The 16136-nt window shown below is 35.8% G+C and overlaps 1 protein-coding gene across 5 annotated transcripts in view; it reads left to right on the top strand.

Moving 5' to 3' along the window:
- Positions 1-16136, top strand: part of LOC145988842 (protein no-on-transient A-like) — a 78440-nt gene that overhangs the window by 26476 nt on the left and 35828 nt on the right. For 2 of the 5 annotated variants that reach the window (XM_083124077.1, XM_083124075.1), the window contains exons 6-10: positions 291-399; positions 1191-1377; positions 6181-6371; positions 9188-9266; positions 10177-10208. In XM_083124077.1, coding sequence (XP_082980203.1) covers positions 291-399; positions 1191-1377; positions 6181-6371; positions 9188-9266; positions 10177-10208 — 598 coding nt within the window. Of the gene's footprint in view, positions 1-290; positions 400-1190; positions 1378-6180; positions 6372-9154; positions 9267-10176; positions 10209-16136 lie in introns of all 5 variants that reach the window. The other 3 variants (XM_083124076.1, XM_083124073.1, XM_083124074.1) reach the window with 2 other exon arrangements.

Raw genomic sequence — 16136 nt, 5'->3', positions numbered from 1 at the left:
TGGAAGATTCCTGATACTTTTCTTAATTCTGTAACAAAATATTGGCTACAATACTTCTTCAGAAAGAAATTACGTCATTACAGGGGATGTATTTTCCCATGTGTTAAATGATCATGGACATCCAGTATCCATTCAATCTTTGAAATCAGATTATCCTATTCTATTCACCATAACACAATGTTATTTTATATACAGTATGTGAAACTGAAGTTCAGTGTTACACCAAAATTTTCCTTTGATACCACATCCATGTCTCTTGATTGATGAATTTGTATTCCATTTATTTATAGTTCTCTGAGACCAGTTGTCCTTGAACCATTTGAGCAGCTGGACGACTCTGATGGTTATCCTGAAAAGAACCTTCCAAAGAAAAATCCAGAATATTTGAAAGCCAGAGAGGTGAGTTGTGAACTGTTTTTTTATTCATGGAGGCACATGGCACAGTGGTTCGGATCCCACTTTAAACCATAGGTCCAGTCCCGATTAGCCTTACTGTGCATAAATTGGACTTAAAACACCAACTCAAACCAAAAATTGTTTTTTTCGAGTGTCCAGTAATTTTATATCCATCTCAGTTGTCAGGCACATTAAGTGGTAGAATTTTGATCTCTCTACCAAAGTTCCCAGGTTCAAGTCCTGGTGTAAGCATGTTACTTTGTATGTGATAGTCCATTATCATGCCATAAGGCATACAGCCATAGCTTTGCCATGTAAACAGTTGTAATTAAATAAATAAAATTCATTTTTATCTAATCATTATTCATTGCTATTAGCCAATAGCCAAAAATGGCAGAAAGGTGATGTAACAACAAAAATACAAGTATTTTTTTTAAGTGTTGGTAAGTTTTTCGGCTAATTTTGCCTCACTGAATTTTCTCTTGGCCTATAATTAGTCTGCAAAATTTGTTAAATTCGTATTGGTATGGTTGATGAAATTTTCTGTCAATATGCCTGCATACCCATCCTCTGTTGGTGGCTATTTAGATGGTCAGACAGCGTTAGTGTGCTTTGCACATGCAGGTAGAGATCTTGCCTTGTATACATTCATGTTAACATTTTCAAAGGGGATTCACATTTAAGGTAATGTGATCTATTGACTTTTGTTACTCAAATGAGCTTGTCAGTCTACTCTTGTAGTTATTAAAAATATTCTTGTGCCATCTTAACATTATTTTCTTGATTCATTTCAGATTGGACCAAGATTTGCTGCACCAGGAAGTTTTGAACATGAGTATGGAACACGCTGGAAACACCTGTTTGAGTTGCGAAAACAGAAAGAGGAGGCTCTGAACCGAGAGATGAAAATGGAAGAGGAGAAACTTGAAGCACAGATGGAATATGCGAAATACGAACATGAGACTGAAATGCTGAGAGAACGTGAGTTTCTTTCTGTACTGTAACTTTAATTTAGACTAGATTAATATTTCTATAGTTGCTAATAGAAATTTTACAGATAGTGTGTAAAGTTCTGTAGGTAGTAGCAATCGTTACTATGATTGCATGGATGTAAAGAGTGAAGTTTAAACAGATATATTTTCTGTTTGAATTATCAACTGTGGTTGCCTAGTAGCTAAATATTTGTAATCAAAACTTTTCTAACACAAGAACATAATGTATTATTTTCTGAAATAAGCTTACAAGCTTTCTGATTGTGCCAAGAAAGCTAGACTCACTATACTTGGCAATATATTTTTCTCACACTTTATCAAAATACCATGCATTGTAACAGTGATGATAATTGGACTTACCGGTTGAATTGTATGAAAAGAAATTGGCATCTGAGTTGCTTTGCATTGTAATTATTTGATTCTACAGGGTGCGGCATGAAAAACTAGCCCTGTTCTGATCAGTATACAACATGGACTTACTATTTACAATAGATGTTGTCAAGGAGTTGCACTGCAATAAATGTTCGTGGTGTGCGACACATTGTTTCATCAAATCTTGCAGTTTTTTTCATTTGCATGGATGTAAACAGTATTGTTTAAACCAATATATTTTCGGTTTGAATTATAAACTGTGATTGCGTAGTAGTTAAATATTTGTAATCAAAACTTCTCTAATACAAGGACATAATGTATTATTGTCTGAAATAAGCTTACCAGCTGAATATATTTTTCTCACACTTTATCAAATACCATGCATAGAGGCACATATTTTTGGTAAATAAAAAAGCAAAATTTCGGTACAAAAACAGTCAATTTCGGGTGCAAAAGCGGTAAATAAAATAAATTAGCGGTGAAAAATTGCATGAAAAGTGGTATATAAAAAGACATTTTGGTTTTAAAATTGTGAATATAATCCTAAATTTGAAAACTACACTTATTCCACAGAATTAACATTTCACTTCTAATAGCACATTTATGTAGTTATCAGAGTATTAAGTTTATTTCTGTGTAAAGGAGTCCATTTTCGCTTCTTCAATATTAACAGCAGAATCAATTTTGCAGGAATTGCATAACTCTCAGGATAATTCAGACCTCCGAAGGTGTCGCGTCTGTGAATAAACCCTGAATTTCATGTTTAAGAGTTAATTTCGCTTTTTGCAGTTCATTTCGCATTATTTCGTGGCAAAACATGGTCACAAAATGCATCTCGCATCTTTCAAAAACATGAAAAATTAACAGTAAAATGTGTTTTTGCAAATTTCGTTTTTTCGTCAAAAACGAAATATGCATGCCCCTAACCATGCATTGTAACAGTGATGATAATTGGACTTACCGGTTGAATTGTATGAAAAGAAATTGGCATCTGAGTTGCTTTGCATTGTCATTATTGGATTCTACAGGGTGTGGCATGAAAACCAGCCCCGTTCTGATCAGTATACAACATGTACGTTTACAATAGATGTTGTCAAGGAGTTGCACTGCAATTAATGTTCCTGGTGTGTGAGACATGAGCAATTAATGTTCCTGGTGTGTGAGACATGGTTTCATCAAATCTTGCATTTTTTTCATTTGCATGGATGCAAACCGTAAAGTTTAAACGGATATATTTTCGGTTTGAATTATCAACTGTGATTGCCTAGTAGCTAAATTTTTGTAATCAAAACTTCTCTAACACAAGAACATAATGTACTATTTTCCGAAATAAGCTTACCAGCTTTCTGATTGTTCCAAGAAAGCTACAATCACTGTACTTGGCAATATATTTTGTCTCACATTCATCAAATTACCATGCATTGCTACAGTGATGATAATTGGACTTACCGGTTGAATTGTATGAAAAGAAATTGGCATCTGAGTTGCTTTGCATTGTAATTACTGGATTCTACAGGGTGCAGCACGAAAAAACTAGCCCCATTCCGATCAGTATAAAACATGTACTTACTGTTTACAATAGATGTTGAAATTTGTCACCATTAACCTGAAGACACACATGCTTACAGGATAACATGTTTCGCATGACAGCGTGCAGTTCCGCATGTACATTTTGTATACTAATCTGAACGGGTCTAGTATTTCGTGCCGCACACCGTACTTATGCTACTCTACAGAACAAGCTTTAAATGAAGCTAGTCTTCCAGTACTTTCAGTTCATGCATTAAATTTGTATTTACTTCCGCAAGAATTCTACCACTAGTTTATTTCAATTGCAAAGGAAACTATTGTCTTGGTGTCTGTTCATGTATAATGACCCAAGATATGATGAAATTGAAGACTTAACGCTGCAGACAATTGACAATAAAAAATACAGTAGCATTTAAATGTAGTTCTTTTCTTTATCTTCAAAAGTTTAAACCTGAAATCAGCAAACTTCCCAGGCCATTAAGGTGCTTTCCATATTTGAAAATGCATGGAGCCAAGTACTCTTCTTTTTCATGAATCTAGCCCTGCCACATAGTTTCCACACTAGAAGCTTCTCTCATACATATATAACATGGTAATTCCAGCATTACGTGTGTAACGTTTAACGCATGAAAGTAAGGTTCTGGGCATGAGATTGGATTAAAATATTCATAATCAAATTATTTCAATAATTATGAATACTAAGGTATTGTGTGTGCCACTAAAAATTTAGCAAAGTTTTGACTGTCTGGGAAGCATGTAGGCTACTGGTGCAAATAATTTTTGTTTGTGAAGTATGCAAATTATATGCATTCACAAACATTTAAGCCTGTACGCAATTAAAAACTAATAATTTTCAGATTAATCATTTTATTTACATAGAGTAGGACCACTTTTCATGGAATACCCCTGATATAGTTATGTTCATGTGAATTTGCAAGCATATAGTATAAGCATCTGGTAGGTTTCTTTGGACTTCGTCCTTTTTTGTCTTCGGAATGTGAGCAGACTCGCAGCATTTTTATGAATATGAAGTTGGTACATTACATGGGAACAAGGTTTTAAATATATGTACTGAAAAAAAAAACTGGGTTGAGGTTTATTTTCAGAATGGCTAGTCCGTCAAGCATTTTAAACAGCAGGTCATGATAAATGTAATTTTGTTGAATTGGGGATTATAAAAGGTATAACCATTATGCAGCACAAGGATATTGTTTCTGTAAAGTTGTGGATCCAACTGTTGTCTCCGTAGAGCATTTACTACAGTAGTGCCGCTATACGAACCGGCCTTCATTCACAGTGCCGAACAGTTATTTTGACAAAATCTTGTTTACCTGCTGTCTACTTCAGGAGGAGGGATTTTAAGGTTGCAATTTCTTGCCCAAACAGGGGTTGTTTGACCACTAGCCTTCATAGGTAAATGGGGCAACAGAGGGTCACTGCGATAAAGGCAGTCCCCATGCCGGCTGTTAAGGTGGTCTCACTATAGTTTTTGTGACATGTTGCTCAAAATTTGTTGATAGACAAGAGAAGTTTTGAAAGTATTAAATGATTCATGAAACTTCTAAACTTTTTATTGGAAAAATATTTAGAAGAACATCACAACAGTGATGAAAATTGAATCAGTTGAATTCAAATACCATTTGAATTTTATGATAAAAATTGGCTTGGCATTGCTATGTGTGTGTGTGATGAATTTTGAATTGCTCGCAAATGCTACATGAACCAGCAATATTACTACATAGATGAATAATGGCCACGATGGCTGTCGGTAATGCATCTGACTACCATGCTAAAGGTCCTGGGTTCGATCCCCAGCCGTTTAAAATCCGGGAACTTTTCTAACGTTGGAAGCTGCTCCGACGCCCACCCAGTGTCGAATGGCATGGGTACCTTGGGAACCCCTGGGGGGTTAAAGGTGGTCAGGGGCATGATGCTGATCACATCACCCCTACTCAAACCGGATCAAAAAAGTGTGGGGCATTATCCCCACACCATCTATACGCCTTCATGGCATGGTGCTAAGCACAGGGGAGCACTTTAGTTTAGATGAAAAATTGGCGTTAAAGAGGAAGGGACATTTTCAGCTTAATTGGATACATGATTACAGTAATTTGGATGGTTCATAAACTGCATGAAACCATTTGCCAATTTATATCAAGCTTGCAGAAGGGGGAGTGGGTGACTTCTTTCACGAAAAGTGGGGGAATCTATGGTGATACATTATTAAGGTGTATTTGAAATGAATTCCACCTATTCACCCACATGAAAATTATTTACTGCCACAGTTATGGCTGGATCTTCAGTGAAAGAACACAAACCCACGTATACTGGATGTCTTTTGGATTGAACTTTTCAGTCACCTTAAATCCTCTTCAAACGTAAAGTTAAAGGAAAGACATGTTTGACTATCAGTTGACTCTTGCAATAGAATTCTACTAGCTCACTTTTGACTTCTTTGTTTTTGCAAAGATTATTTGAATGTTAAACTACATAAAACCTTACATTCACATTCTGCGCAAATTTGCCAAACTTCGTTGTTGACATTCGCAATGGGAAGTACTTTGAAATCCCAATATCTATGTACTTCAGCCTATCAAGTTCATCATGTTAAAGGAATTTGAATCATGTATTGTCTGGAATACCCAAAAAGCTCTTTTCTGGTTGAGATTGGTGATGTGTTCTGACAAGATTGAATTGTTACAGAATTCTGAGTTTGTGCTTTCTAAATAAGTAATGACTTCTACAATGGCAGTGAAATTACCATTTCAATGTAAGAAATAAATATTTGGCTCTTTCCTTCTTGAATAGTAAATGTAGGAATATAAGTGCATTTTACTTGTTTTTCCTGTTTTCTTGTTTTATTTGAAAACCCTGTTATTTTTCATTACAGAATTAAGACAACGAGAATTGGACCGTGATCGGCAGAAGAGAGATTGGGAAATGAAGGAAAGGCAGCATGAAGAACAAAAACGAAGGGATGAAGATTTCATGAGGCAACAGCAAGAAGACATGCAGCTTCGAATGCATCATCAGGAAGAAGAATTGCGCCGCAGGCAACAAGAAAACAGCCTCTTTATGCAGGTAAGCACTTGCTTCTATATATATGTAGGTGTAGCATCTTTGTCTGGATATATCCCAAGCAAAAAAAATGCTGCTCTAAAGTAAAAAAGGAATGTTTTGAAATGTGTACAGTGAAACCCTGATTTTACATTCCCGCATTGTTTTCCTGCTTAATACGTTCATCCATTCAGGCCCCGGCAAAAGGCCATGTTAAATAATAGGATGTTCACCTTGAGCTTACATTTGCTCTCCCGTTTTATAAGTTTTAAAATTTGCAGAAAACTGTTAAGTTGAGCATGCGACTTCTCCCAGCCTTTTTCTTGCTTTCACATTCCCCACGTGACTTGGAACTTCCAGAAGTTAAGTTTTCATGCTAGAGGAGGGAGGGAAGAGGCATGGTTCCCAGGAGGGGATAGGAGGTGCACAAGTTGCATTTGTCATACCTCCCTTGAGGGACAGGAAGGGTAAAACAGCACTTCTTGCATTCCCAGTGAAGATGAAGTGGGTTTTCTCATGTCCCCTATGGTATAGTCACTAGTCTTCTAATTACTGAAAAGTGCCAAGTATTTGTGACCTGATTTTCTTGCTCATGTGGAAGTGTTCACCTTTACAATAACAATTAACATAAAGGCAAAAAGCGATTTCCAGTCTCCTTTCTTCTGATGTCTAAAATTATGCAGTTGCTCTTGAACCTGAATACGCGCATTCAACAAACATAGCTTACTGCAAGAAGAAAAAACATCTTCCCACAACATGAGCTCATTAATCCGCCACTGTGCAGTTATGCAGTAATTGAACGATTCAGCCAGTTTCTCATTCTTGAATGCCCCAATTCTGAAATCTTGCTCATAGGTCTCAAGGAGTGATTCTTCTCCCCCTTCCTGCTCTTTCCTTCTTTCTTCCTGCAACTTTGCCAGAAATACACACTTCTGATAAGACTTGTTCAACTGTATTAGCACCACTCCACCACCTGTTCGTCTCCCCTTTCCCCTCCCTTCCATTACAAACTGGTGGGAGGGGTGTCTGCAGACAGCTGGCAACAGGCACCAATGTTTCGTCTTGTCTCGTCGCTTCAGAGCTATGACTCATTCACTGTGTCAAGGGAAGAAAAACTGCATTGTTTTGAATCTCCTCTCCGAAGGTGTTTTTGCTTTGAGGATTAGGAAACCCAAGTACCAGACACAAAGCAAGGTGTTAGAAAAAGACAAGCTATTTTTTTTTCTTGTTCGGTCTTCTGATGAACACCTTGAACACACAGGGCAGTGCAGGAAGGATATGCAATAAATCTCACAATATTAAATGTTGACGGGAAGACAAAGAAAAGATTGGAAAAAAAAAAGGAAAAACATTATTGGTGTAAGGGGTGTTTGCCCTTCGCAAGACTTCTAAATTCAATAGTAAATCTTGGATTAGCATGGATATAAATAACAATCAGTGGCGTGCCCAAAGGGGGTTGATGGGTCATAAACCCCCTCCCTCTGGCCAGTAGTTCTTAAAACTTCAAAAGGCACTTCATGCTGTTGGGCTGATCGGGACTGGATACATATGCAGCTCAAAGTGGAATCTGAACCATTTTGCATTCTTCAGGACGCTTTGATTACAGTATATAAAGATGCTTGGCACCCAGCTATAAATGATCATCCCCTCCCCTTCCCCCTCCAATTACCCGAGGAACTGGGGACTTCTAAATAGCAACTAATCACCAGTTTACAGAGTAAACAGGGATCTCACACAATCAGATGCATTAACTAAACCTAATAGGAGACAGTTAGAAGCAGTCATCCACCGTCCCTACCCTCGAAAATGGGTCCCGTTAATCAGTCATTGACTTCCACAGCAAGTCTTGCTTTTTTCATTAGGAATTCATTAGCATTCTTTCCTGTTAAATAATTTTTGACATAATATATACCCTAAAAAGTAGTGTATAGTCATTTCTTACTGACACTTGAGTTTCACTCCTTCCTTATTGTTTCCCGCATTTTATATTTTTTTTATTTGTGGGCCCCTGAGAAATGTAAAATCGGGATTTGACTATTTGTTTATTCCAAATGCAGACAGTTGTTCTCAATTTGTCCAAGTTAATGATGTAAATGTGTCGTAACCTGTGACCAGGTGAACACAAGAAATAGTGTTGAAATAATGGGACTGATCCAATTTTGAACTGTTCGATATCTCAACATTTTAAAAATATGCAGAATCTTTATAAATTTTAATGTTTAAGTATTAAATATTCATAATATTTACACAAGATAATAACATTTTTGGTATATGCTAAGCACTAGAAAAAATGTTTCGGGAAAGCCAATAAAGCAAAGCAAGAATCATTAATTATTTAATGTAATTAAAAGGGAATGTTCTAGATTCTTAGATATCTTAGCTGTAACTTGAATATGATATGTATTTACTGAAAGACTACTCATCATAGGTAGATTTAATATTTTATTGAATAAATGAATTCCATCTTGTGTGTGTTCAATGTGACAACACTTAAATAATAATTTTGCTTAAGTTCACAATATAACTCATTGTTTGTGATAACTTTCCATTGAAATACATAGGTACTTATTTTCATGCTTTGCAATATTGATTCAAGCTTATTAATTTTCATATAGAACAAGACCAATTGCTTAGAGTATTGTCATACATTTCAACTTGAGTCATGACCCAGAATGCAAGTGCTCCAAACTGATCATTGAAGTAGAATTTTGGCTGATTTTAAAATACTAATAATAAAATGGAGCTTCGTAAAATTCAGATGTAAGCTAGCCTAGTTGTAAAAAATGTGAATGTCTTGCCTGTTTCAGGCACATCAGCTAAGCAGTTTGCTTGACCAACAGGAACAGGCTCTGAGACAGACACCTGGAGATTATGATTCCCCCTTGGCTGCAGAAGGTGCAATACGTGACTACGAAAATAGTAAGTATTATATTCAAATATTTTGCCTATAAATTATAGTCTTCTGAGCAATCATTTTGCTAGCAGTGAATATTAATTATTTTAAAAAATGTTAAATATTTTTGAGCATTGCTTAATTGTGTTAATTTTAGTCTGGGTTTTGCTCTAAATACCTGGCGAACATAACTGTTGACCCAAGAATAATACAATGGACCCTCTGATGTTATATTTCTGGATTGTACATTTTCCTCAAATTTATTCACTTAATTTTGTAAACTTCTTCAACCATTTAAACTTAACCTTTATAGATAACCAGGATCATGCAAAGAAAGTTTGAGCTTTTTGCAGTATTTCATTTCTGAATGGCTTCAAAATTGAATAAGTTATGGAAGTTCATGTGTTTGGTCTTTAGCGTGCTTTTTGTACATTGTTTATATAAGAGTTCAGAATGGTAATAGATGTTTAATGTGGATAGTTTTTGGTGTAACAATGGAGTCTCACTAAAAATTTTCTAAGATATCACAATTTTTGGTACATGTATTTTTCTTGTTTACTCTCAATTTCAAAAAGCAGTGTTTTATGTGCATTTTGTACATGTAATACAAGTATTCTGTACTATGTTGAAAATTGTTCATATAACAAGTAAGCCTAACCTTCTGTATGTTAAATACAATTTACTTTTCTAATACTCAGTTGAGTTGCGAAGGGGATTAATTGCAAGATTAAAGACATTTTTTGTTTCTAAAATTTAAAATTAACATTTTAGTCAGTGACTGAATACTACACACACACAACAAAGTCCCCCAGTTGCAAGAGTTGCATATTCATAAATTACTTCACTGTTCTTTCTTTCCTTTTAATGAAAGTTTATTACAATATATGGATTAATGCAGATTGCATCAGGGTTCTAATATTATTTCTTTGCTTTTAGATGCAGCACTGGGAGCAGGAAGCTTGCCTCCGGTAATGTATTAAATCTTCTTTACTTTGGAGCTTTCATTTTTTTGCAGCATGCGTTAGTGTAGACCAATTTGTATGCTCCAAAATCATTTTCGTTTACTGGAGTATGTTTTCCTGCTGGATTCTTTTCTGTTGCGTTAACAGAACTCCAATTTCAGATTTCACGAGAATTGGGAACCTTTGATTTCCAGGTTGATATTTATGCCTTTCTTCAGGATAAGTGTGTCCGAGAATTGTTGACCTTGAAATAATATACCTATTTTTGAAGTAATCAACTATTTTCATGGGAAGAAAGTGCAGTGTGATTCACTGATCAGTTATCGATGGTCTCTTGAACATGGTATTTCTCATATTGAGAATTGTGTATTTTTTCATTCGGTTCTGGAAAAGTTTAAACGTCTTAATAATCATAGTCTTACAGTTTTCTTTCTCCAAAAGATTTTCATGTTCCACAAGTGAGGATTTTGACCCAAGACTACTTAATATTGTATAATGGCTTGACAGTTGGAAACTCTGAACATGTATATATTTCGTTGTCCAGACAAACGTTAACTTAAATAATCAAGATTGCTTGATAATAACAGAAAGTATATTTTTTTATGTGATTCACTACACAAATGGATGAAAAAAGCAATAATAAGGTAGTATTGGATTCTTTATTTCTATGAAGAACTTGGTGCAAAATTCAACTTTTTGTAATTTTCATGAAAATAAATTCATATGCACTGTAGACTAGTTGTGTAGATACTCCCCCACTCCGCACGTCAAAATTTATAAATGAATACATGGTTACGTTAAGGGAGTGAAAGGATATTGTAAAATGTATATTTGTACTGTTTACCATGATCAGTAAACATTTCCTGACCATGTCATTCCTAAGAATAATAGAAGTCTTCATTTATTCACACTTCTATGAAGTAGTCTGTGATAAGTCTGGTGCATGTATATGTGGCATGCATATGTTCAAGTATGGTATGCATATGATAGAAATCCTATAATCTGCTGAGTAGGATTATGCAATATAAAATGATAGATCAATGTCACCCTTCCAGGTTAGGTTACATTAAAATTGAAAAAAAGCATTCTTTTCCATAACTTTTCATTAGGCAAATAAATAAAATGACTTAAAGTTTAAGTTTGAATGTCAAGCTGCAGGTCGACCAGAGACGAAAATATTGAAATTCATTGAGTGGTAAATGGATCTAAAATGAAATTGATGCATACCTTCCAATGCGTTAGTGATTTATGGATAAAATCACGTGAAGTTCTAAAGGAATTGAACTTTACATAGTCAAGCTGAAAATCTGTTGATCAGTTGGGTCTGAAGTACATTGTGGAATTTAATGTTGCTAAGTTGTGCAATATCTGATTGCATTATGAATATATAATATATTAAAGCACATGAACAGGGTAATTGTGCATTTAGAAGCCCTGAATTTTCAATTTATTAATTCCTACTTTATTGCAGTACTACCATAGGCGCATCTGTTGAAGCAACTTTTCGGTAATATATAGTGATTGCTATGAAACTACAAGAAATCCTCACCTTAGTGTACAGCTATGTGTACCATAAGACTTCATTATTTTTGGCAGCTTTTTAAAAGAGGAGAAATTTTTCAATCATTAAACCCTAAGAAAGGATAGTAAATGGTGTTTGTATTTGCATAAGGTGATTACCAGTTGACAATTTCATGCAAATTACATACAGGATACCTTTTAAGCAGGGAAATATACTTGGTACACATTTTTGTCAAGCAGAAGGATAGAATTGGACCACCACAAAAGCATCACATATTTTACTCTTAAGAGGTATTCAATGTATCGGAAGAAGTGAATCTACCACATCGAATTTATGTAAAAAAAATTTTGTCAGGATCATCTTAATTTGTAGTTAATTAGGCTAATTTAAAAAAATGTTGCATTGTTTACCTTATGTCAAAACATCCAGTTGGAAAACCTTGTTTACCACGCAGCAAGCATAATATGCATAAAGCGAGCTTTAATCTTCATATTTGTGTGTATGTAATCCATGGGAAAATAAGTTTGGTGGAGGTGGAATACGTTAGCTCTTCAAAAAAAGACCGGACTTTTGCAATACAAACTGTATTACCGCAATTACATTATTACAGATATTTGTCCCCTTAGAAGTACTCCCCCATGCTTGCAATGCAGTACTCGCATCCTTTCTGCCACTGTTTGGATGCATATGTGTTCTCCCATTCTGCAGAATTTCGTTTAAACTTTCAAAATGATGTCTTCTCAAGGTTTTTTCAACTGTGGAAACTCAGAAGTCTGCTGGCACCAAGTTTGGAGAGTAAGATGGGTGGGGCACGACGGCTATCCCATGAGCAGTCAGAAACTTGCATATACTTGCCTCGTTCTTTGGATCCCCAGGCGGCATCAAAGCGTGCTGGTTTCCTTTGGAAATCTGATCCTCCCACCCTCGAGAATCCTGCGACGCGTGCAGGGTTAGCATGCTGTCAACAGGCTGGACGTTGCCAAGTCACTTCATCCCCCAAGGCCTTCTCTTCGCCGCTTTTCACAAAATCCGCAACAAGAGAGCAGTGTGAGATGAGTATGCGAGTTCGTATTCTCATTGACAAAGTGTATTTTTTTATCTAGTTTATTGTTATATCTTAGAAATATTACGGGAAAGCAGAGTTTGTATCCTATCGACATGTGGCGACCTTGGGACACAACCGAAGTTCCAGATCATTCAACAAACCAAGATAATCCTCAACCAAGCACTTCCGGAGCACCGAACAGAAAAGTATCCAAAACCAAAACGTTGAACAAAGTCAGTTATTTCTGTGTAATGTGCACGAATATGTCGAAAAGAAAAAGCTAGGAAAAGGAGCCATTGCAGACACAGCCAAAATATTAAAGTTAGACAGAAAAACCGTGCGAAATGTGATTCGGAGAGGTCCAGTCACACCAAAGAAGCGTGGAAATAAAAAGAGAAAATTTAACAAAGTGGAAGAGTTTACTTGTGATTTCATTAGATGCGAGATTTACAAGTTCTATAGTAAAGGACAGTCACCGACAGTGAGTGAACTATTGAAACTTTTAAAAAGTGTCGGACTTCCCTTATGAAGAAACAACGCTTCGAGAACTAATAAAAAAAACTTGGTTTTCGGTTTGGTCGCTTAAGGAAAAAGAATGTAATAATGGAATCGACGAGAATTGTTGCTTGGAGATACCGGTTATCTACGGAGACTACAGGAGCTGCGTTCAGAAGGTTGCAAACTCATTTACTTGGACGAGACTTGGTCCACATTAAATTCTCTTATTAGCCTAAACGTTATAAAATGCTATGCAAGATTGGACGAATCAGATGATTATGATGTATTTTTGGGTCACAGAAATAATGAAACACCATAATTAATTGGTGTTGATTTATTTATTTATGTCGCATGCTTTGAGTCCAGCGTGTAGACTTCCCTCCGCCGCCCTCTTAAAGTATGGCAACAACGCATTGCCTGGAGCTTTGTTGGGGTGGTCTTGCTGAGGAGGCCTTGGCTCATTAGAAGAGGGGCGGGAAGGGTACGATTCCTGGGGAACCAATGAATGTGACAAGTATACAAGCAGTGATGCGTGACTTAATGCATTACCATGGTGCAATACCCAACTCTTGTTTTTCCAGAGGTCTGGCCTTTTTTTTTTCTTCACACAGCATCCCTCAAACAGGTTAAAACTTCAACGTAGAGCTCCTTGTTCACAGTTTGACCAGGAGGAACAAATTCATAATGCACGATGCCTTGCCAGACACAAAGAAAAAAACACCATGTTCGATCAACTCATGCGTGCTTTCTTCGGTCGAGTCGAATCTTTTCCAACCCACTGCAACAATTGTACCTTGGTTTCCGCATCGTAGCCGTAAACTTAAGTTTCATCTTCTGTTATGTTTTTCACTGGCATTGGCATGATCAAGCATTTCTTGACTGATGTGAACATGGTCGATCAGCATCAATCTGTTCATCGCTTGTTGATGTCAAATGTCGTCCCGATCTTGAATCTTCCTCGATCAATGTTCTGCCCTCTTTGAAATGTCAAAACCACTGATGACACTGTGATGGGTTCATACAGTCCTTTCCAAAGGCTTGCTGAAGCACGTTTAATTCAAGATTTCCCCAATATGAAGCAAAATTTCACACAAACATGCTGCTGTGCTCAGTATTTTCATCTTCACTGTGAAACGAACACAACAACAGGTTACTGCACTTGTTTACTTCAGTGGCTCTAACCGGGCTACTGGTGACCGTATCATGATGCGACAGTGTGTTTCTGAAGGTTGTAGCTAATGGTTTTGCACGTTATGACAGAAGTCCAGTCTTTTTTTATTAAAGCAGACCACTTATATAAAATTAAGTAATCCATGCCGTTGAAGGTGTGAGCAGTACTACTTATTCAGACATTTCCCAAAGTCGATTTTGACTCTTTGCACTTTAAACCTTTGGTTCATGATCTAATTGTTTGTCATCCTAGAAACTACGTATTTTCTCCAAGTTATTCAAAAGAACTCTGGTCATGAAATAATAGTAAAAATAGGAACAAAGCACTGGCTTTGCCACTCGGCACTGGTGAAAATTTCCTACTTCTTTATCTCACAGATAAAGTTAGTAATTAGTTTTAAGTGTATTATACAACTGCATGTCTTATTCCCCAAACATGAATTTCAAACTTCATTCTTGTTTTATATTTTAATGCTTCCAGTCCCTTTTTTTTTTTGTGTGTGTGTTTTGCAGAAATTGTTAAAATTCCATATCATTCATTGCTATCTACAATGGATGCTGTTTTCTTGGCAGCAAAAATGTTTCATCCATTTCATGGCTAAAATTCGCAGCCTTCAGTTTTTATACCTAATTGCACAAAAGTGAAGCATTTTTGCCTTTTTGTTTCCTTCAATTAATTGAATGTTAATGCTTTTATGTCCATTGTTCAAAATATTTTTAAAGCCCATGTCAACTTCATGGAATTCAGAAATGTGTGTGTTTATCTTAGAGAGCCACCAAGTGTTAAGCACTTTACATCTAATAGATAAATTCCGATTATAAGATCCTAACAGTTTGCTCAGCAGTAATACTTGGAAAGTATTAATAGCAATGTGTAGATTCTTTGCAGAGCACTAGTCCACATTTAATCATTTTCATTTCCTTGGTTTGTCTGTATTCATTACATCAGTTTTGAGGAAGGAATTTGTGTGTTTTTATTCCAAATATTATAATTTAAATTCTCTAATATACCAATATTTACTAATCCGTGCAGAGTTGTCTGTTTCTTTGTGATGAAATTAGTGCTCGTGCACTATTGGAATGTAAATGTATTCAGTATTTCAGTTGCATACCATCATGTTATTTGATTTACCAATTTTGAATATACGTATTATCAGTCAAGCTGCATGGACAGAGTTCCATTTTAATTATATAGCTCCAGTTAACACAATTTTCAGAATATTTAATCAGGAACCTTAATCGTAGTGTCGGCTAGGTATTCTGTCTTGTTCATTGTTGAAACTAAATTAATTTGATTTTAAACTTGTTCATATTGTGTAGCTTAAAATAAAATGTGGTTAGAAAATAAGTTTTACATGTACATTCACAAAATTAACAAGGCAGAATATTTTTTTTATAACTGAATGCATTTATATGTACCTAAGTACTGGTGTGTGGCCATTTACTTCCTTCATTTTATGTGATGTACTTCAGTGTCCACTTGAGATATATATATATTTAATTAAATCTTCCTCTTGGGTCTCAAGTGTCCCAAAACTAAAGGATTTAGTTTGTTCTGATTTTTCACACTTTACGGTTGTGTGATGGTGGTTGAAACAATAATCACTGCCCACAACTGTAAGTAGATATTTTATGGCAGGCTTACCATAAACACAGCTTGCATGTAGTTTGTGGAATGTGTGTGTTTAAATGTTTCAGT

Source organism: Lepisma saccharinum, chromosome 6, assembly GCF_977018435.1.
Source record: "Lepisma saccharinum chromosome 6, izLepSacc3.1, whole genome shotgun sequence".
NCBI lineage: Eukaryota > Metazoa > Arthropoda > Insecta > Zygentoma > Lepismatidae > Lepisma > Lepisma saccharinum.
The sequence above is the reverse complement of the archived record's forward strand: the minus strand, read 5'-3'. Positions and strand labels throughout refer to the sequence as shown.